The sequence below is a fragment of the Triticum aestivum genome, chromosome 6B (assembly GCF_018294505.1).
Source record: "Triticum aestivum cultivar Chinese Spring chromosome 6B, IWGSC CS RefSeq v2.1, whole genome shotgun sequence".
Lineage (NCBI taxonomy): Eukaryota > Viridiplantae > Streptophyta > Magnoliopsida > Poales > Poaceae > Triticum > Triticum aestivum.
The window spans coordinates 573,091,973-573,114,639 of record NC_057810.1 but is presented as its reverse complement, the minus strand read 5'-3'; the positions used below and the strand labels follow the sequence as shown (position 1 = coordinate 573,114,639).

General features: G+C 48.5%; 1 protein-coding gene and 1 pseudogene across 1 annotated transcript; one reads left to right on the top strand and one right to left on the bottom strand.

Annotated features, from left to right (window-relative positions):
- Positions 1 to 1,169: 1,169 nt before the first annotated feature.
- LOC100037553 (dof zinc finger protein 4) lies at positions 1,170 to 2,423 on the top strand. Its single transcript, XM_044557998.1, has one exon. It carries the CDS (start codon positions 1,290 to 1,292, stop codon positions 2,157 to 2,159), a length of 870 nt encoding a protein of 289 aa, XP_044413933.1. The 5' UTR covers positions 1,170 to 1,289; the 3' UTR covers positions 2,160 to 2,423.
- A 4,337-nt stretch (positions 2,424 to 6,760) lies between these two features.
- Positions 6,761 to 22,667, bottom strand: part of LOC123139397 (flotillin-like protein 2) — a 196,065-nt pseudogene continuing 180,158 nt past the window's right edge.

Genomic DNA, 22,667 nt, shown 5'->3' with positions numbered 1-22,667 from the left:
TGAGAGTTCGTCGCATGTGGAGGCAGAAAGCGAGGGTTGGAAATCATTATGGCGAGTTCAAGTTCCTTCAAAAATCCGCTTATTCGTGTGGCGTCTGGCGAGACATTCCATACCCTCCGGTGATGTACTGCAGCGCCGGAACATGGCCACGACTTCTTCATGCAATCTTTATGGAGCTCATGATACATGGAGACACGCTTTACTAAATTGTCCGGTGTCTCGAAGCACCTGGGCATTAACGTCAGAGGACATCCTATATCAAATGAGCATCCACCATGAAGAGAACACAAAGGATTGGATCTTTGCGATGAACAAAGCCTTATCATCAGTGGAATTTGTGACATTGGTTGTGACGTTATGGGCCATCTGGAGCGCACGAAGAAAGGTCATGCACGAGGATATCTTCAAAAGCCCCCACGCTATACATGGGCATATAACTGTTTACTTGGCGGAAATACAGGCTCTATCAAACAAAGCTGCAGATGTGAGAAGGGTGCAGCAGCAGCAGCGACGTATGGGGTGGGTTGCACCTCCAGATGATTTGGCTAAACTGAATGTTGACGCTGCTGTCATCACGGGCCGAGGAGGAGCGGTCAGAGCGGTGTACTGGCGTAAACATGGTGTCTTTCTTGGAGCCTCGGAGATAGTGTTTAATAACATCGATGATCCGGCGACACTGGAGGCTCTGGCTATTCGAGAGGGACTGGCAGAAGATTTGAATCTGAATCAAATACAGCTCGCTTTGGACTGTGAAAGAATGGTACGCGATGTGAGGTGTGGAACTGCTGCTGATTTTGGAGCGATCATCAAGGAAATACAGTTAAATTCAATGTCTTTCATTTCCTGTAATATAGTCTATGAAAGTAAGAGCTCAAATATTGAGGCTCACAATCTAGCGAAGCACGCATTAAGGTTAGGGCTTGGCCGCTATGTTTGGTTGGGCCAACCCGACGTATTCATTTCATCCCTGTAAACATTATGGTGGTTTGAATAAAGCTTCGCGAGATTGTCTAAAAAAAACGAGCACATGCATGGCATGAAACATTTTTTTGTGCAAGGGTATTTGGGTCAACATTTAGAAGCCAGGGGCACTTGCGTAATTTGACGGGCAGCAACGATCCATCGGTTGCAGATATTTACCCGCTATCCTTGTGTGATGCAGAGGCCAAGCTCATTGGGTGGAGCTCTTGCCGCTCCTAGCTCGTCGACAAGCACACCCACAAAGCCACTGATAATAAGCACATAGCAGCGCGCTCTCTTATAGAACGTTCTCAACTCCACACCAGCCCATGCAAGACTTCCAGTCCATCCCGGGCCTCGCCGGGCGGCTGTTCGGCGGCGCGGCGGCGGCGGACATCCGGCGTGTGCAGGGCCCGGCGTCCCGGTGCGGCGTGTTCTCGCAGGCGGCGTCCGCGCAGCCGGAGGCGGCCGTAAAGTGCCCGCGGTGCGAGTCCACCAACACCAAGTTCTGCTACTACAACAACTACAACTTGTCGCAGCCGCGCCACTTCTGCAAGAGCTGCCGCCGGTACTGGACCAAGGGCGGCGTCCTCCGCAACGTCCCCGTCGGCGGTGGCTGCCGAAAGGCCAAGCGCAGCTCGTCGTCGGCGTCCGCACCGTCGACGCCCGCAGCCACGGACGCCAAGAGCCAGCGGCGCGCGTCGGCGTCGTCCTCCTCCCGCTCCAACAACGGCAGCGTGAGCCCCACGGCCGCTGCGGAAGAGACGACGACAACGGAGACCGACCCCCCTCCTCCGCCCACGCCGTCGTCCAACTCCAACTCCAACACTGTCGCCTTCGCCAACCGCATGACGAACTACCCCTTCGCGGCAGACGTGCCACCTCCGGCGCCGATATTCGCCGACCAGGCCGCCGCGCTCGCGTCCCTCTTCGCGCCGCCTCCTCCACCACCTCTCCCGGTGTTCAACTTCTCGGCGGAGCCGAAGATGGAGGAGGCGATCGGCTCACTGCTGCTCCCGGGGCAGGTGCCGGCGCAAGAGACAGAGGAGCCCACCTGCACCTCCACCGTCGCCGACATGGCGCCTTTCATGTCCCTGGACGCGGGGATCTTCGAGCTCGGCGACGCGTCGCCGGCCGATTATTGGAACGGCGGGAGCTGCTGGACGGACGTCCAGGATCCGTCCGTCTACCTACCCTAGTTTGGATTAGTTATTATTACTCATCACGATTGCCTTAATTAAGCTGTGGTCAAATCAATGCTTCTTAACGACGACCAACAGCTAGCTGGTAAGTACTGTATAGTACATGTAATGCTACGTACGTACGTACTGCCTGCACTTGTACCGTACCTCTTTATTTTCCTTGCATTTCTGTGGCTGCACAACGCAGGTTTGTGTAAGAAAGCTAACCATTGTGTGTCGCTACAACCGAATCACATCACAACTTATTCTTGTTTCTCTGTAGATTGCGATTGTCTGAACTTCTCCAATGCATGTTGTACCCCTAAATGGCTAAATTATTGACTTGTCTCAGTATTCTCTCATACTCTTTTCTGTAACATAACTATCGCTTATGAGAATTTAGGAAAAATATATAGATTGCGGCGTAAAGATGTGCAATATATTAAAACATACATTTAACATTTTTCTGCGCAGATCAGCGTGTCATACACATGCATACTTCATCCGTTCCGTTTCAAAAAAATGTATACTGCATCCGTAATTTGACATGATTTTTGAAAAAGTATTTTCCGATCCTTCTTGGAATTATATTTTGCATTTCCAAAACAGGAAAGAGTGTTAAATAGTCTTAGAAACATTGAGAGAGAAGACAAGCCAAGAAAATAGTTTAAATCGGATCGAATGGAGCAATATTAATCTCCATTCCATTATGAAAGTTTGACTTGTTTTTCTTTGCAACAAGGCCAAAGCTAGAGAAGATTGGGGCATTATAGTTTTCCTCCGAAGAACACAATCATGTTAGGGCTTTGTCGTCTGGTCGTAGTTCGGTAGTTGATTTGTTGAGTTTATGTTAGGTTATCGTAGTACTTAAAATTTCGGACCTTTCGCTCTCCGGGGAGTTTGTGTTGATGGGGATGGCACTGGCTGGCTAGCTGGCGCTTACGTACAGTACTGGTTCTGTGTAGGGTACATCAGTACAGTACAGAAGGCGCGTACGTCCGCTGGCCCCAGCAGCCTCCATCGATCGGCATGGCGCGACATACCTGCTCGCGTGCGCCCTCACGCCAACTTGGACCGGTCCCGTGTGTCCAGAGTCCACACCACCCACCAGTTTGTGTTTGGCGGGCCGGCATGAGTGCATCGTGGAGCTAGGTGCAGGACCGCCGGAAGGTATAATGTAAACTGCCGGCGAACCGGTGCGGCGAGCGAGTCAAAGCATTAAGGAGGCCATGCATGGTCCCGTTTTGTCAGCGGGGGTCGTTGTTCCGTTGACAGTCGTGGGCGGGCTGCCTGCCCGCCTGCCCCGGTGCACCGTACGATTTGTCTGTTGCGTCCCACTACACCCACTCCTGCCCGTCTCGGCTCCGGGCTGCGTTGCGTGGCTCCGGCCGTGACACGAGGCGAAGAATAGTCGTCCCTCCTCTCATCACGCGTCGACCAGTGCTGTGTACCGGCCACGCCAAAGAGTGAGTCGTCATGCACACATACGCGGACGCACGGCCCAAATCGCTTGGATTTTGAGATGGCACCAAGCCAAATATCTTGACTCGATCGAGTGGTCGGATCACGTCGTCGCGCCGAAGATTTTGCGCCAGGTCTAGGAAGTTGACGGGAAACTGAAATCAGCTAGCACACTGTGTCATTCTTTTTTTTGAAACTTACACTGTGTCATTCTTGATAGTTGGTACAAGGTGCATGCATCGGCGTAACACATGACCGTCGCCCACGCCCCTCCGAGCGCCATAGGTACCTGCATATCTGCCCAACGAATAACCAAAATAAACACAACATGCATAGATTAGAGCCTGGTCTACTTCTTCTCCGGAGAGGCTAGATACGGGTGGAGGTCGACTTATCCACCATTTACGGCCGGCGATCGAGGGGCTGCGTTCGTTCCTGTGAAGGACAAGAATCATCGCATCGTTGTAGCTTGGGCCGAGCTGTTCCGCCATGACCCACTATGATGAGAGGTACAGCGGTTGCGTCTGAACAAAGGACTGAGCTGTAACTGTGCAGTAAGACTGTGCCATGCCGCCGTGTCCTGCCCGATCCACGTCGTGCTCGCAGGTCCTGTCAGCGATGAAAACTTTCCGCTGACTGCTCCCTCCCCCATCGTCGCCTATCCACACCTGCTCCACGACCGTCCAACACAAAAAATCAGACACATAATCGAGAATTCGGGTAACAATCAGTGTGTTCCCCTGTTAAAGAGAGAGAGAGAGAACTATCGTTACGTTCTCTCCAGACAGCGTTGACTGTTGTCGACCGTCCGATCAGAAGTGGCTCGTCTCTTTCTTCTGCGGCGATGGACTGATGGTCACGTACGTACACAGTAGCAGAAACAGTCCCCACAACAGTGCACGCGGTACTGCAGAGGAACAGGAATTTTCTTGCATACTACCTCGTGGACAATCGTCACAGATACGGTATCTTCGCCCAGGAATTTTTATGGCCATGCTCATGCTGTCACAGGCACTGCGGCGAAGCAGCCAATGGCGTCGATCAGCCATCACTCCGAACTCTGACGAAGCGCACAGTAGTAGTGGCACTGCGGTACAGGCTCTATGGTTCGTGCATTTACTGCAGCAGTTCGTGGTGATGGCAGAGGCGCAGGATGTTACTGCTCCTAGTAGCCGACACTGTTCGGAAGTTACTGTGATCCCAGGAGGTAACTGGCGATCCATCACTCTGGTCCATTGACTCTACTGCGCCTGCGGGCAGGGCGATGAAGACGTGGTCCTTTGTACTCGAGTTCTTCAAATTGATGGCTGATCGATCGCCACTTCAGAAGGTAGCCGCGGAGAGGGCCGGTGCGAAGATGGCCGGTGATGAGTAGATGGACTTGGGCGTGGGCGACCCGGCGACCGCGACCGATCTGTCTGTCTGTTGCGGCGGCGGAAAAGAAGAACATGTCGCAGAACCCGACTCCGTTCCAGCCTCCGGTTAAGGCTTGCGAGAGACATGGAGGAGTTGAGGGTCATGTTGCAGAAGACTAGTATCTTGGATGATCAAGGCAAGAAATGATTGATTGGTATGAAGAAGAGGATGAACGAGCGCAACAATGAAGGTGTTTGATTTTTTTTGCAGGAGAAATAATGTTATTACTCGACCCATAATGTTCATATAAACAGTCGTAGCTAGCTCTACTACATCTAACTAGTAGAATGCCCGTGCGTTGCTACGGGCTTTTGAAATATTTACTCATCGGAATACCAGTTGGGAATAAATGTTACCATAAATATTTATCGTAATTCCAGCCGGTTTGCTTTATTTTGAGTGCGTTGTTGTTGTGGGATATCATCACTTGCACATCTTTTTGTTGTATAAAACATGATGAATTTTTGTCCCCTTCCAATGACGTCGCCCCAAAAACCCTCTGAATGTTTTTTTAACCCCGACATAATCCATCTTCATCTCTCTCATATTCTACCAAATTAAATATATATAGAAATATACCTTTTGAGTATTATATCATGTGCAACATACATACAAAGAAGAACAATTATTTGCATGCACCTCTTTTGGTTCTGTAAAACTCGTTGAATTCTTAGCCCCCTCCATCATCGTTACATCAGGGTCTTTGTCAGTCGACATCTCCGAAGCACAATCAAATCCAGGCGTTTTTATGACCTACAAAGGTATTCTAATATAAAACAAAGATTAGAATAATTTTTTTATGATGGTGGTATGGAAAATATATATTCATTGGACAAATGCTAGAAATGAGCAGTTTCTAGTAGATTGAGTGGCATCCCAATTTTAATAATTTTAGGCTCACCTCTAAATCACATGTTGATGGTTATTCTCACGAATATCTACTATTTAGGGTACGTGATATATTGCCCATAAAAAACTATGTTACATTTCTTCACGAGCAAAGAACGGATTTCCCCTTTATACAATGATAGTCGGTCATCTCTAATTTCTTGGATATTTTTAAGTAATTTATTGAGAAAATATTTTATGCTATTCTAAATATATATAGTGTACAGGTATAAATAAAGCTTTATTTTTATGATATTCCCATTATACCCCTCCTATACGACTTGATGTCCTCTCCCGCACGACCGCACTCTATCCACTCCCTCTCCGCACCACTCACTCTCTTGTTCCCCTCCCTCTCTAGATCCATAGACTTCACCGGCGTCGCTCACTGTCCTCTCTCCGCCCTCGCCCCCACAACCAACAGAATCGGCGACCTCATCTCCCACCCCTCCACCCTTTCATCCCGCCCCTCTTCTCACCAAAATTAGTGAAGGGGGGGGGGGGGGTCGAGAGACCAGACGGTTGCCTGATCCGCCCACAAACCGGCGAACAACATCACGCCAAGGTCACCAATGCCATCATGAAATGACAGGCTTCTTCCACCTCGACAGACTTGCTCGCACACCAAGATATGCGAGGGGGGCTTCTACTTCTCCCTCGCTCATCACCCCTTTGGCCAAACCATGGATCAACCTTCCTCTACTCTGACCCATGCCATGGACCGAGCTCATTTCCCTCCTCAATGTCATCTCTTCACCCCTTTCCTCGTGTGGCATGTTGCACCGCTAACCCTCACCTTATCTCCCTCCCTTTCCTCCCATATCGAGACATGCATGTGTTTCTGCTAGGCCGCTTCACCTCACCGCCGCCTTCATCTCCTTATACAATGTCGTATCCGCCGCCTTCTGCCAGCTGTAGAAGAAGCGTGTTCGATTCTTGAACCTACAAAATAAAAAATGCTGAGGTCAATAAGTATGATTTTCTCTTGTCCCTAGTACTATATTTTTATACATGCTTATTGCATAACCAACCTGTGTGTCGTAGTGTACTGTGGACTTGCTGAGCTGCTCAACCTTGAGCTTGTCAGTTTGGCAGAGCATGTTCTTCGTCTTAACCTCCATCTGCAGCTCGGCATCGCGGATGGCGACAACCTTGGTGGCCTCAACCTCCGCGACCTTGGCCTGCTAGTCCCAGCCTTCCCCTTCAATCCTTCATGGCGAGGTCGGTCATTGAGGCGGCGTTGTCGGCCTTCCTAGTGTTTTCAAACACCCACACCTCCGCCTTGACCTTGGCCTTCTCCTTGAGCGCCTCGCCCTGCTGCCGCACAGAGAGCACCTTGTTCTCGGCATCCACCTTGGCGGCGTTCTGGCACGTGAGGCCATCCCGCTCCACAAACATCCACCTTGCCCTGCTCGCTGCCTCATGTTGTGTCTTCTCGCTGAGGTAGGAGAAGTACTCTGTTGGAAATATGCCCTAGAGGCAATAATAAAAGGATTATTATTATATTTCTTTGTTCATGATAGTTGTCTTTTATTCATGCTATAATTGTATTATCCGGAAATCGTAATACACGTGAATACTTAGACACAACATGTCCCTAGTGAGCCTCTAGTTGACTAGCTCGTTGATCAATAGATAGTCATGGTTTCCTGACTATGGACATTGGATGTCGTTGATAACGGGATCATATCATTGGGAGAATGATGTGATGGACAAGACCCAATCCTAAGCATAGCACAAAGATCGTGTAGTTCGTTTGCTAGAGCTTTTCCAATGTCAAGTATCTTTTCCTTAGACCATGAGATCGTGTAACTCCCGGATACCGTAGGAGTGCTTTGGGTGTACCAAACGTCACAACGTAACTGGGTGACTATAAAGGTGCACTACAGGTATCTCCGAAAGTGTCTGTTGGGTTGACACGGATCGAGACTGGGATTTGTCACTCCGTATAACGAAGAGGTGTCACTGGGCCCAATCGGTAGTGCATCATCATAATGAGCTCAAAGTGACCAAGTGTCTGGTCACGGGATCATGCATTACGGTACGAGTAAAGTGACTTGCCGGCAACGAGATTGAACGAGGTATTGGGATACCGACGATCGAATCTCGGGCAAGTAACATACCGTCTGACAAAGGGAATAGTATACGGGGTTGCTTGAATCCTCGACATCGTGGTTCATCCGATGAGATCATCGAGGAGTATGTGGGAGCCAACATGGGTATCCAGATCCCGCTGTTGGTTATTGACCGGAGAGCCGTCTCGGTCATGTCTGCATGTCTCCCGAACCCGTAGGGTCTACACACTTAAGGTTCGGTGACGCTAGGGTTGTATGAATATGAGTATGCAGCAAACTGAATGTTGTTCGGAGTCCCGGATGAGATCCCGGATGTCACGAGGAGTTCCGGAATGGTCCGGAGGTAAAGAATTATATATAGGAAGTGTTGTTTCGGCCATCGGGAAAGTTTCGGGGTCACCCGGTATTGTACCGGGACCACCGGAAGGGTCCCGGGGGTCCACCGGGTGGGGCCACCTATCTCGGAGGGCCCCGTGGGCTGAAGTGGGAGGGGAACCAGCCCCTAGTGGGCTGGTGTGCCCCCCTTGGGCCCCCCTGCGCCTAGGGTTGGAAACCCTAGGGTGGGGGGGGGGGGCACACCACTTGCCTTGGGGGGCATTCCACCCCCCTGGCCGCCGCCCCCCTTGGGAGATTCAATCTCCAGGGCCGCCCCCCTGGGGGCCTATATAAAGGAGGGGGAAGGGAGGGCAGCCGCACCCTGAGTCTTGGTGCCTCCCTCCCCCTGCTACACCACTTCCTCCTCCCGCAGTTGCTTGGCGAAGCCCTGCCGGAGTCCTGCTGCATCCACCACCACGCCGTCGTGCTGCTGGATCTTCATCAACCTCTCCTTCCTCCTTGCTGGATCAAGACGGAGGAGACGTCATACTGACCGTACTGTGTTGAACGCGGAGGTGCCGTCCGTTCGGCGCTAGGATCTCCGGTGATAGGATCACGACGAGAACGACTACCTCAACCCCGTTCTCTTGAACGCTTCCGCACGTGATCTACAAGGGTATGTAGATGCATCTCTCTCTCTCGTTGCTAGATGAACTCATAGATGGATCTTGGTGAACGTAGGAAATTTTTATTTTATGCAACGTTCCCCAACAGTGGCATCATGAGCTAGGTCTATGCGTAGTTCTCTATTGCACGAGTAGAACACAAATCTGTTGTGGGCGTAGATCTTGTCAACTTGCTTGCCACTACTAGTCTTTTCTTGCTTCAGCGGTATTGTTGGATGAAGCGGCCCGGACCGACCTTACACGTACGCTTACGTGAGACAGGTTCCACCGACTGACATGCACTAGTTGCATAAGGTGGCTAGCGGGTGTCTGTCTCTCCTACTTTAGTTGGAGCGGATTCGATGAAAAGGGTCCTTATGAAGGGTAAATAGAAGTTGACAAAATCACGTTGTGGTTATTCGTAGGTAAGAAAACGTTCTTGCTAGAACCCAATTGCAGCCACGTAAAAGATGCAACAACAATTAGAGGACGTCTAACTTGTTTTTGCAGCAATTGTCATGTGATGTGATATGGCCAGAAGTTGTGATGAATGATGAATGATATATTGTGATGTATGAGATCATGTTCTTGTAATAGGAATCACGACTTGCATGTCGATGAGTATGACAACCGGCAGGAGCCATAGGAGTTGTCTTAATTATTGTATGACCTGCGTGTCAATGATTTAACGCCATGTAATTACTTTACTTTATTGCTAAACCGTTAGCTATAGTAGTAGAAGTAATAGTTGGCGAGCAACTTCATGGAGGCACGATGATGGAGATCATGGTGTCATGCCGGTGACGAAGATGATCATGGAGCCCCGAAGATGGAGATCGAAGGAGCTATATGATATTGGCCATATCATGTCACTACTTTATATAATTGCATGTGATGTTTATTATGTTTTATGCATCTTGTTTACTTAGAACGGCGGTAGTAAATAAGATGATCCCTTATAATAATTTCAAGAAAGTGTTCCCCCTAACTGTGCACCGTTGCTAAAGTTCGTCGTTTCGAAGCACCACGTGATGATCGGGTGTGATAGATCCTTACGTTCACATACAACGGGTGTAAGACAGTTTTACACATGCAAAACACTTAGGGTTAACTTGACGAGCCTAGCATGTACAGACATGGCCTCGGAACACAAGAGACCGAAAGGTCGAACATGAGTCGTATGGAAGATACGATCAACATGGAGATGTTCACCGATGATGACTAGTCCGTCTCACGTGATGATCGGACACGGCCTAGTCGACTCGGATCGTGTAACACTTAGATGACTAGAGGGATGTCAAATCTGAGTGGGAGTTCATTAAATAATTTGATTAGATGAACTTAATTATCATGAACTTAGTCTAAAATCTTTGCAAAATATGTCTTGTAGATCAAATGGCCAACGCTCATGTCAACATGAACTTCAACGCGTTCCTAGAGAAAACCAAGCTGAAAGATGATGGCAGCAACTATTCGGACTGGGTCCGGAACCTGAGGATCATCCTCATAGCAGCCAAGAAAGCATATGTCCTAGAAGGACCGCTAGGTGAAGCACCCATCCCAGAGAACCAAGACGTTATGAACGCTTGGCAGTCACGTGCTGATGATTACTCCCTCGTTCAGTGCGGCATGCTTTACAGCTTAGAACCGGGGCTCCAAAAGCGTTTTGAGCAACACGGAGCATATGAGATGTTCGAGGAGCTGAAAATGGTTTTTCAAGCTCATGCCCGGGTCGAGAGATATGAAGTCTCCGACAAGTTCTATAGTTGTAAGATGGAGGAAAACAGTTCTGTCAGTGAGCACATACTCAAAATGTCTGGGTTGCACAACCGCCTGTCCCAGCTGGAGATCAACCTCCCGGACGAGGCGGTCATTGACAGAATCCTTCAGTCGCTCCCACCGAGCTACAAGAGCTTTGTGATGAACTACAATATGCAGGGGATGGTGAAGACCATTCCTGAAGTATTTTCAATGCTGAAGTCAGCAGAGGTTGAAATCAAGAAAGAACATCAAGTGTTGATGGTCAATAAGACCACTAAGTTCAAGAAGGGCAAGGGTAAGAAGAACTTCAAGAAGGACGGCAAAGATGTTGCCGCGCCCGGTAAGCCAGTTGCCGGGAAGAAGTCAAAGAATGGACCCAAGCCTGAGACTGAGTGCTTTTATTGCAAAGGGAAGGGTCACTGGAAGCGGAACTGCCCCAAATACTTAGCGGACAAGAAGGCCGGCAACACTAAAGGTATATGTGATATACATGTAATTGATGTGTACCTTACCAGTACTCGTAGTAACTCCTGGGTATTTGATACCGGTGCCGTTGCTCACATTTGTAACTCACAGCAGGAGCTGCGGAATAAGCGGAGACTGGCGAAGGACGAGGTGACGATGCGCGTCGGGAATGGTTCCAAGGTCGATGTGATCGCCGTCGGCACGCTACCTCTACATTTACCCACGGGATTAGTTATGAACCTCAATAATTGTTATTTAGTGCCAAGTTTGAGCATGAACATTGTATCTGGATCTCGTTTAATACGAGATGGCTACTCATTTAAATCCGAGAATAATGGTTGTTCTATTTATATGAGAGATATGTTTTATGGTCATGCCCCGATGGTCAATGGTTTATTCTTAATGAATCTCGAACGTAATGTTACACATATTCATAGTGTGAATACCAAAAGATGTAAAGTTGATAACGATAGTCCCACATACTTGTGGCACTGCCGCCTTGGTCACATTGGTGTCAAGCGCATGAAGAAGCTCCATGCTGATGGACTTTTAGAGTCTCTCGATTATGAATCATTTGACACATGCGAACCATGCCTCATGGGCAAAATGACCAAGACTCCGTTCTCCGGAACAATGGAGCGAGCAACCAACTTATTGGAAATCATACATACTGATGTGTGTGGTCCAATGAGCGTTGAGGCTCGCGGAGGATATCGTTATGTTCTCACTCTCACTGATGACTTAAGTAGATATGGGTATGTCTACTTGATGAAACACAAGTCTGAGACCTTTGAAAAGTTCAAGGAATTTCAGAATGAAGTAGAGAATCAACGTGACCGAAAGATAAAATTCTTACGATCGGATCGTGGAGGAGAATATTTAAGTCACGAATTTGGTACGCACTTAAGGAAATGTGGAATCGTTTCACAACTCACGCCGCCTGGAACACCTCAGCGTAACGGTGTGTCCGAACGTCGTAATCGCACTCTATTGGATATGGTGCGATCTATGATGTCTCTTACCGATTTACCGCTATCATTTTGGGGATACGCTCTAGAGACAGCTACATTCACTTTAAATAGGGCACCGTCTAAATCCGTTGAGACGACACCGTATGAATTATGGTTTGGGAAGAAACCTAAGCTGTCGTTTCTAAAAGTTTGGGGATGCGATGCTTATGTCAAGAAACTTCAACCTGAAAAGCTCGAACCCAAGTCGGAAAAATGCGTCTTCATAGGATACCCTAAGGAAACCATTGGGTATACCTTCTACCTTAGATCCGAAGGCAAGATCTTTGTTGCCAAGAACGGATCCTTTCTGGAAAAAGAGTTTCTCTCGAAAGGAGTAAGTGGGAGGAAAGTAGAACTCGATGAAGTACTACCTCTTGAACCGGAAAGTAGTGCAGCTCAGGAAAATGTTCCTGTGGTGCCTACACCGACTGGAGAGGAAATTAATGATGATGATCAAGGTACTTCGGATCAAGTTGCTACTGAACTTCGTAGGTCCACGAGGACACGTTCCACACCAGAGTGGTATGGCAACCCTGTCCTGGAAATCATGTTGTTAGACAACGGTGAACCTTCGAACTATGAAGAAGCGATGGCGGGCCCAGATTCCAACAAATGGCTAGAAGCCATGCAGTCCGAGATAGAATCCATGTATGAAAACAAAGTATGGACTTTGACTGACTTGCCCGATGATCGGCGAGCGATAGAAAACAAATGGATCTTTAAGAAGAAGACGGACGCGGATGGTAATGTCACCATCTATAAAGCTCGACTTGTTGCTAAGGGTTATCGACAAGTTCAAGGGGTTGACTACGATGAGACTTTCTCTCCCGTAGCGAAGCTTAAGTCCGTCCGAATCATGTTAGCAATTGCCGCATACTATGATTATGAGATATGGCAGATGGACGTCAAAACGGCATTCCTTAACGGTTATCTTAAGGAAGAGCTGTATATGATGCAGCCGGAAGGTTTTGTCGATCCTAAGAATGCTAACAAAGTATGCAAGCTCCAGCGATCCATTTATGGGCTGGTGCAAGCATCTCGGAGTTGGAACATTCGCTTTGATGAGATGATCAAAGCGTTTGGGTTTATGCAGACTTATGGAGAAGCCTGCGTTTACAAGAAAGTGAGTGGGAGCTCTGTAGCATTTCTCATATTATATGTAGATGACATACTTTTGATGGGAAATGATATAGAATTCTTGGACAGCATTAAGGCCTACTTGAATAAGTGTTTTTCAATGAAGGACCTTGGAGAAGCTGCTTACATATTAGGCATCAAGATCTATAGGGATAGATCGAGACGCCTCATAGGTCTTTCACAAAGCACATACCTTGATAAGATTTTGAAGAAGTTCAAAATGGATCAGTCCAAGAAAGGGTTCTTGCCTGTATTGCAAGGTGTGAGATTGAGCTCGGCTCAATGCCCGACCACGGCAAAAGATAAAGAAGAGATGAGTGTCATCCCCTATGCCTCAGCCATAGGATCTATTATGTATGCCATGCTGTGTACCAGACCAGATGTAAACCTTGCCGTAAGTTTGGTAGGTAGGTACCAAAGTAATCCCGGCAAGGAACACTGGACAGCGGTCAAGAATATCCTAAAGTACCTGAAAAGGACAAAGGACATGTTTCTCGTTTATGGAGGTGACGAAGAGCTCGTCGTAAAGGGTTACGTCGACGCTAGCTTCGACACAGATCTGGATGACTCTAAGTCACAAACCGGATACGTGTATATGTTGAATCGTGGAGCAGTAAGCTGGTGCAGTTGCAAGCAGAGCGTCGTGGCGGGATCTACATGTGAAGCGGAGTACATGGCAGCCTCGGAGGCAGCGCATGAAGCAATATGGATGAAGGAGTTCATCACCGACCTAGGAGTCATACCCAATGCGTCGGGGCCGATCACTCTCTTCTGTGACAACACTGGAGCTATTGCCCTTGCCAAGGAGCCCAGGTTTCACAAGAAGACCAGGCACATCAAGCGTCGTTTCAACTCCATCCGTGAAAATGTTCAAGATGGAGACATAGATATTTGCAAAGTACATACGGATCTGAATGTCGCAGATCCGTTGACTAAACCTCTTCCGCGAGCAAAACATGATCAACACCAGAACTCTATGGGTGTTCGATTCATCACAATGTAACTAGATTATTGACTCTAGTGCAAGTGGGAGACTGTTGGAAATATGCCCTAGAGGCAATAATAAAAGGATTATTATTATATTTCTTTGTTCATGATAGTTGTCTTTTATTCATGCTATAATTGTATTATCCGGAAATCGTAATACACGTGTGAATACTTAGACCACAACATGTCCCTAGTGAGCCTCTAGTTGACTAGCTCGTTGATCAACAGATAGTCATGGTTTCCTGACTATGGACATTGGATGTCGTTGATAACGGGATCACATCATTAGGAGAATGATGTGATGGACAAGACCCAATCCTAAGCATAGCACAAGATCGTGTAGTTCGTTTGCTAGAGCTTTTCCAATGTCAAGTATCTTTTCCTTAGACCATGAGATCGTGTAACTCCCGGATACCGTAGGAGTGCTTTGGGTGTACCAAACGTCACAACGTAACTGGGTGACTATAAAGGTGCACTACAGGTATCTCCGAAAGTGTCTGTTGGGTTGACACGGATCGAGACTGGGATTTGTCACTCCGTATAACGGAGAGGTATCACTGGGCCCACTCGGTAGTGCATCATCATAATGAGCTCAAAGTGACCAAGTGTCTGGTCACGGGATCATGCATTACGGTACGAGTAAAGTGACTTGCCGGCAACGAGATTGAACGAGGTATTGGGATACCGACGATCGAATCTCGGGCAAGTAACATACCGTCTGACAAAGGGAATAGTATACGGGGTTGCTTGAATCCTCGACATCGTGGTTCATCCGATGAGATCATCGAGGAGTATGTGGGAGCCAACATGGGTATCCAGATCCCGCTGTTGGTTATTGTCCGGAGAGCCGTCTCGATCATGTCTGCATGTCTCCCGAACCCGTAGGGTCTACACACTTAAGGTTCGGTGACGCTAGGGTTGTATGAATATGAGTATGCAGCAAACCGAATGTTGTTCGGAGTACCGGATGAGATCCCGGACGTCACGAGGAGTTCCGGAATGGTTCGAAGGTAAAGAATTATATATAGGAAGTGCTGTTTCAGCCATCGGGAAAGTTTCGGGGTCACCCGGTATTGTACCAGGACCACCGGAAGGGTCCCGGGGGTCCACTGGGTGGGGCCACCTATCCCGGAGGGCCCCGTGGGCTGAAGTGGGAGGGGAACCAGCCCCTAGTGGGCTGGTGCGCCCCCCCTTGGGCCCCCCTGCGCCTAGGGTTGGAAACCCTAGGGTGGGGGGGTGCACCACTTGCCTTGGGGGGCACTCCACCCCCTGGCCGCCGCCCCCTTCGGAGATTCAATCTCCATGGCCGGCGCCCCCCCTAGGGGCCTATATAAAGGAGGGGGCAGGGAGGGTAGCCGCACCCTGAGTCTTGGTGCCTCCCTCCCCCTGCTACACCACTTCCTCCTCCCGTAGTTGCTTGGCGAAGCCCTGCCGGAGTCCTGCTGCATCCACCACCACGCCGTCGTGCTGCTGGATCTTCATCAACCTCTCCTTCCCCCTTGCTGGATCAAGATGGAGGAGACGTCACGCTGACCATACGTGTGTTGAACGCGGAGGTGCCGTCCGTTCGGCGCTAGGATCTCCGGTGATAGGATTACGATGAGAACGACTACCTCAACCCCGTTCTCTTGAACGCTTCCGCCCGCGATCTACAAGGGTATGTAGATGCATCTCTCTCTCTCGTTGCTAGATGAACTCATAGATGGATCTTGGTGAACTTAGGAATTTTTTTATTTTATGCAACGTTCCCCAACATACTCATGCCCCGACACGTCCACCAGCTGCTTCATGGTGGCATTGTAGATGAAGAGGTCGAATTGGTCCAGCTCCTTCTGCACGTTGCTCAACACCTCCTGCTTGAACTTTTTGGTGCAGGTGAAGATCTCGTCCATGGTCAGCTGCACCACCAGCATCCGGGTCTCACCCTCGATCAGCCCTTTAGCCCTTCACCATGTCGTGCCCGTGGCTCCTACCGTACGAGTGCAACAACGCGATCAACTTCACGTGGAGTAGGAGCTTCGCTTCGACGGTGGGCAGGGCTGGACGTACCGCTCATGGCTCAATCGGTGTTTGACACGCTCGGTCCTGGCTTGTTAGAGAAAATGGACGATCTGGTCTGCTAAAATCGGCCTGGAAAATTGTCGGTCCGATCCAGTCTGGTGTTCAACCGGTCCGACCAAGAGGACTGAGTGTCACTGTCGCCGCCATTCGTTCTTAGCGTGCCGACCGGCAGCCCCCGGGTAAACTACCATGTCCCCAAGCTTCCCCTCTCCTTCTTTTCTCTCCTCCCCATCCACCAAGCCTCTCGCCGCCCCTATCGTGCATGCACCACTGACGATCTCAAGTTCTCAACTTGGCGCTGGCAGCGTTCTAGCTACGGGTTTCGCTACCATGGCAGCGACCGTTTTAGACAGCACAGGAAACGGTCAATTGGGTGTGAACTTCGGATCGTGCGAGAATCGCTCAGCCGTGATTTCCGCGTGAGATTTAATAGCCTCCGTCTATAAACACGCACCATGATCCTATGCTGCCGTTTTCTTTGTTGAAGCATATGTTCAGGTCCACCTGCCGCCACGTGATTCTCTCTCTCCCATTGCTCTCTCTATAACAACCTTTCCTTATCGTCTGCGTCTTTATCGCGAGTAAAGGATTAGCAAGGTCAGCTCAGGACTTAGTTGGGTTACTGGCGGCACCTGCCTGTGTATATCTTGTATAAATGTATACCTCTATAACTAAATATGACTGCTTTCAGTCATGTTGGTGTGTTCACTTTCTGCACTTCTATTCAGTCGAACAGGAAATAGGAAGTACAAGAGAAACATGGCTTGATCCGAAAATCACAACACCATTTGACAACAAACCGAATGTCATGTTTTTTTCATGGTTAATCCGCTAATTATGGCAAGGCCCGAACATAAAAAACATGGGCTCATGAAAAAAACTGCTACGGAAGGTTCATGGCTAACAACCGCGCACTTTCCACGGCACATCACCGACCTCATCGTTGGCGCTCCCGCATGTCCACTACCTCGCCACAGCACCCGCACACGAAGCCTACCTCGCCGCTGCCCCAGCACATTGACGCCGGTGGTGGTTGGGCGGTCCAAATGATGGCTCGATGAGGGACCGAACCAACCCAGACCGTGTCGCCTTGGTAGCGTCGCCGAGTTCCAGGGTGGTCACCCCGGGACTGATGCTGAAGACAACGGGCAGCATGAAGGGAAGCTTCTTGGAGCTCTACCAATACCCACGCATTCTTCACCAGCATTAAGTCCTGATGCCCCAGCCGGTGATGGCCAGGTACTACGACGCGTACGCGGCGATGAAGCTCGCCGTTGACTGTTTTGCCCGGCTGTACCGTTAGGTTTTCTTTCCTTCTTACCTACGTAGGACATAGGAGTGTTGACCGATCAAAGGAAATAAATAGAACCTATTAGTACATATAGCAAAAATGCCCGTGCAATGCAACGGACCTATCAAACTTGTTTTATGTGATCTCTGTTGTATGTTCTTTCTCTATTCCAAAATTCCACTCACGCGAGTAAGAAGTATTTCACTGTCTTATGCAAGTAGTTCAGTGCATACATATGCTACTCGTTCGTAATTGCAACCTCAACAGAGTAAAAAAAATCGGTTCAGTGCATGGATGGATTGATGGGAACACACTGTATAATGAAAAGGATAAGAATCACATTGGCATGCATAGGTGATTTGAAATTGTAAAAATATAGCATCTACATCTGCGCATCATGAGGAACAATTCAAGAGAAAAAAATTGATCCAGTCAAGTGTATCATTGGATATTTCATTATCCACTTAGGCCATATTAGTATTACTTCCCACGTGGTGCACATCATCTTGATGCATGGGTGTGCCTCGGCCCTTACATTGCAAATGTTATTATTGCAGGAAGAGCACACATTCATAAGCTAACGGTTTCACAATGCGTTCTTGCTGATAGTAATTGAACCAAATGAAACGATGGACAACCAGATTGATTAAGGAACTCTAGGTAATACTTCATGCCGTAAGCATTGGCTCAAAAAGTTAATTTGTAAGTAACAAAAAAGTCCTAGAAGAATAATTCTACTTAAATAAAGTTTACTGCTGCACATGAGCAGATCCACACGAAGCAGAGGGGAGGTGGAGCAGGCCGGTAACCAGGGGAAGGAGCAGAGTGGGAGAAGATTTACACCGCCGTCTCCACTGGATATGGTGTCTCCGCCGCATCTGTGGAGGCGCCGTGGCTCCGCCTCGGATGGTGCTCGTGGCTATGGTGAAGAGGAGGGGCGACGCATGGGCGAAGAGGCAGGCGGTACTCGTGGCCAAAATAGTGGGTCATTCGAGCTACGGGAGGGAGGAGGGGATCGCCGGGAGGCGATGAGATCGGTGGGCGGCGGCGGCGGCCAGGTAGGGAAGTCGAGGTAGGGCGCTCTGTTTTTTAGGGGAATTGCTTGTGAAAATAACGTGCCACGACGATGTAGCGAGTGGATCCCCTTAAAAAAGACCTAGCGAGTGGATTCCCTTAAAACTGGTAGGAATGGACACGATTGATGACGTTGATAAATAGTGGTGAATGTTGGCCTAATTTACCATCATCATGCATGGAAACGAATCATCAATAAAAAGAATACTTCCTATTACTACGCTCATAGGAAGCTTCCTAATCTCTGCTACCAAATAGTTTCTGCCCAAACAAGGAAGGAAAGTTATGGACCTAATTTGGAACGAAACAAACGTTATGAAGATTAATTAATTTAGATTTGATCTTTAGAGATTGATTGTGATTGATTCTTTTACATAAAGACATTACTAAATAATTTGTGTCAGTATGGAAAGTTCTGATCCGTTCAGTTTTTTTCGGTGTGTGAGAGGGTGAAGCGAAAATAAACCGATGAAGTGGGGGGAGGGGACGAAAAAAAATCTACGAAACAAACCAGCGAAGGTGGGAGGAGGTACCAAAAAAACCATGGTAGGTGGGACGAAAAAAACCTGGAAGCGAGACTACCAACTGCTCCATTAGGAGTCTGCGTCTTTATCGCGAGTAAAGGATTAGCAAGGTCAGCTCAGGACTTAGTTGGGTTACTGGCTGCACCTGCCTGTGTATATCTTGTATAAATGTATACCTCTATAACTGAATATGACTGCTTTCAGTCGTGTTGGTGTGTTCACTTTCTGCACTTCTATTCAGTCGAACAGGAAATAGGAAGTACAAGAGAAACATGGCTTGATCCGAAAATCACAACACCATTTGACAACAAACCGAATGTCATGTTTTTTTCATGGTTAATCCGCTAATTATGGCAAGGCCCGAACATAAAAAACATGGGCTCATGAAAAAAACTACTACGGAAGGTTCATGGCTAACAGCCGCGCACTTTCCGCGGCACATCACCGACCTCATCGCTGGCGCTCCCGCATGTCCACTACCTTGCCACAGCACCCGCACATGCAGCCTACCTCGCCGCTGCCCCAGCACGTTGACGCCGGTGGTGGTTGGGCGGTCCAAATGATGGCTCGATGAGGGACCGAACCAACCCGGACCGTGTCGCCTTGGTAGCGTCGCCGAGTTCCAGGGTGGTCACCCGGGGACCGATGCTGAAGACAACGGGCAGCACGAAGGGCAGCTTCTTGGAGCTCTACCAATACCCACGCATTCTTCACCATCATTAAGTCCTCGATGCCCCAGCCGGTGATGGCCAGGTACTACGACGCGTACGCGGCGATGAAGCTCGCCATTGACTGTTTTGCCCGGCTGTACCGTTAGGTTTTCTTTCCTTCTTACCTACGTAGGACATAGGAGTGTTGACCGATCAAAGGAAATAAATAGAACCTGTTAGTACATATAGCAAAAATGCCCGTGAGATGCAACAGACCTATCAAACTTGTTTTATGTGATCTCTGTTGTATGTTCTTTCTCTATTCCAAAATTCCACTCACGCGAGTAAGAAGTATTTCACTGTCTTATGCAAGTAGTTCAGTGCATACATATGCTACTCATTCGTAATTGCAACCTCAACAGAGTAAAAAAAATCGGTTCGGTGCATGGATGGATTGATGGGAACACACTGTATAATGAAAAGGATAAGAATCACATTGGCATGCATAGGTGATTTGAAATTGTAAAAATATAGCATCTACATCTGCGCATCATGAGGAACAATTCCTGAGAAAAAAATTGATCCAGTCAAGTGTATCTTTGGATATTTCATTATCCACTTAGGCCATATTAGTATTACTTCCCACGTGGTGCACATCATCTTGATGCATGGGTGTGCCTCGGCCCTTACATTGCAAATGTTATTATTGCAGGAAGAGCACACGTTCATAAGCTAACGGTTTCACAATGCGTTCTTGCTGATAGTAATTGAACCAAATGAAACGATGGACAAGCAGATTGATTAAGGAACTCTAGGTAATACTTCATGCCGTAAGCATTGGCTCAAAAAGTTAATTTGCATGTAACAAAAAAAGGCCTAGAAGAATAGTTCTACCTAAATAAAGTTTACTGCTGCACATGAGCAGATCCACACGAAGCAGAGGGGAGGTGGAGCAGGCCGGTAACCAGGGGAAGGAGCAGAGTGGGAGAAGATTTACACCGCCGTCTCCACTGGATATGGTGTCTCCGCCGCATCTGTGGAGGCGCCGTGGCTCCGCCTCGGATGGTGCTCGTGGCTATGGTGAAGAGGAGGGGCGACGCATGGGCGAAGAGGCAGGCGGTACTCGTGGCCAAAATAGTGGGTCGTTCGAGCTGCGTGAGGGAGGAGGGGATCGCCGGGAGGCGACGAGATCGGTGGGCGGCGGCGGCGGCGGCCAGGTAGGGAAGTCGAGGTAGGGCGCTCTGTTTTTTTAGGGAAATTGCTTGTGAAAATAACGTGCCACGACGATGTAGCGAGCGGATCCCCTTAAAAAAGACCTAGCGAGTGGATTCCCTTAAAACTGGTAGGAATGGAAACGATTGATGACGTTGATAAATAGTGGTGAATGTTGTCCTAATTTACCATCATCATGCATGGAAACGAATCATCAAGAAAAAGAATACTTCCTATTACTACTCTCATAGGAAGCTTCCTAATCTCTACTACCAAACCGTTTCTGCCCAAACAAGGAAGGAAAGTTATGGACCTGATTCAGAAGGAAACAAATGTTATGAAGATTAATTAATTTAGAGTTGATCTTTAGAGATTGATTGTGATTGATTCTTTTACATAAAGACATTACTAAATAATTTGTGTCAGTATGGAAAGTTCTGATCCGTTCAGTTTTTTTCTGTGTGTGAGAGGGTGAAGCGAAAATAAACCGATGAAGTGGGGGCAGGGGACGAAAAAAAATCTACGAAAAAAACCAGCAAAGGTGGGAGGAGGTACCAAAAAAACCATGGTAGGTGGGATGAAAAAAACCTGGAAGCGAGACTACCAACTGCTCCATTAGGAGTCTGCGTCTTTATCGCGAGTAAAGGATTAGCAAGGTCAGCTCAGGACTTAGTTGGGTTACTGGCCGCACCTGCCTGTGTATATCTTGTATAAATGTATACCTCTATAACTGAATATGACTGCTTTCAGTCGTGTTGGTGTGTTCACTTTCTGCACTTCTATTCAGTCGAACAGGAAATAGGAAGTACAAGAGAAACATGGCTTGATCCGAAAATCACAGCACCATTTGACAACAAACCGAACGCCATGTTTTTTTTCATGGTTAATACGCTAATTATGGCAAGGCCCGAATATAAAAAAACATGGGCTCATGAAAAAAACTGCTACGGAAGGTTCATGGCTAATAGCCGCGCACTTTCCGCGGTACATCACCGACCTCATCGCTGGCGCTCCCGCATGTCCACTACCTCGCCACAGCACCCGCACATGCAGCCCACCTCGCTGCTGCCCCAACACGTTGACGCCGGTGGTGGTTGGCCGGTCCAAATGGTGGCTCGATGAGGGACCGAACCAACCCGGACCGTGTCGCCTTGGTAGCGTCGCCGAGTTCCAGGGTGGTCACCCGGGGACCGATGCTGAAGACAACGGGCAACATGAAGGGCAGCTTCTTGGAGCTCTACCAATACCCACGCCTTCTTCACCAGCATTAAGTCCTCGATGCCCCAGCCGGTGATGGCCAGGTACTACGACGCGTACGCGGCGATGAAGCTCGCCGTTGACTGTTTTGCCCGGCTGTACCGTTAGGTTTTCTTTCCTTCTTACCTACGTAGGACATAGGAGTGTTGACCGATCAAAGGAAATAAATAGAACCTGTTAGTACATATAGCAAAAATGCCCGTGCGATGCAACGGACCTATCAAACTTGTTTTACGTGATCTTTGTTGTATGTTCTTTCTCTATTCCAAAATTCCAC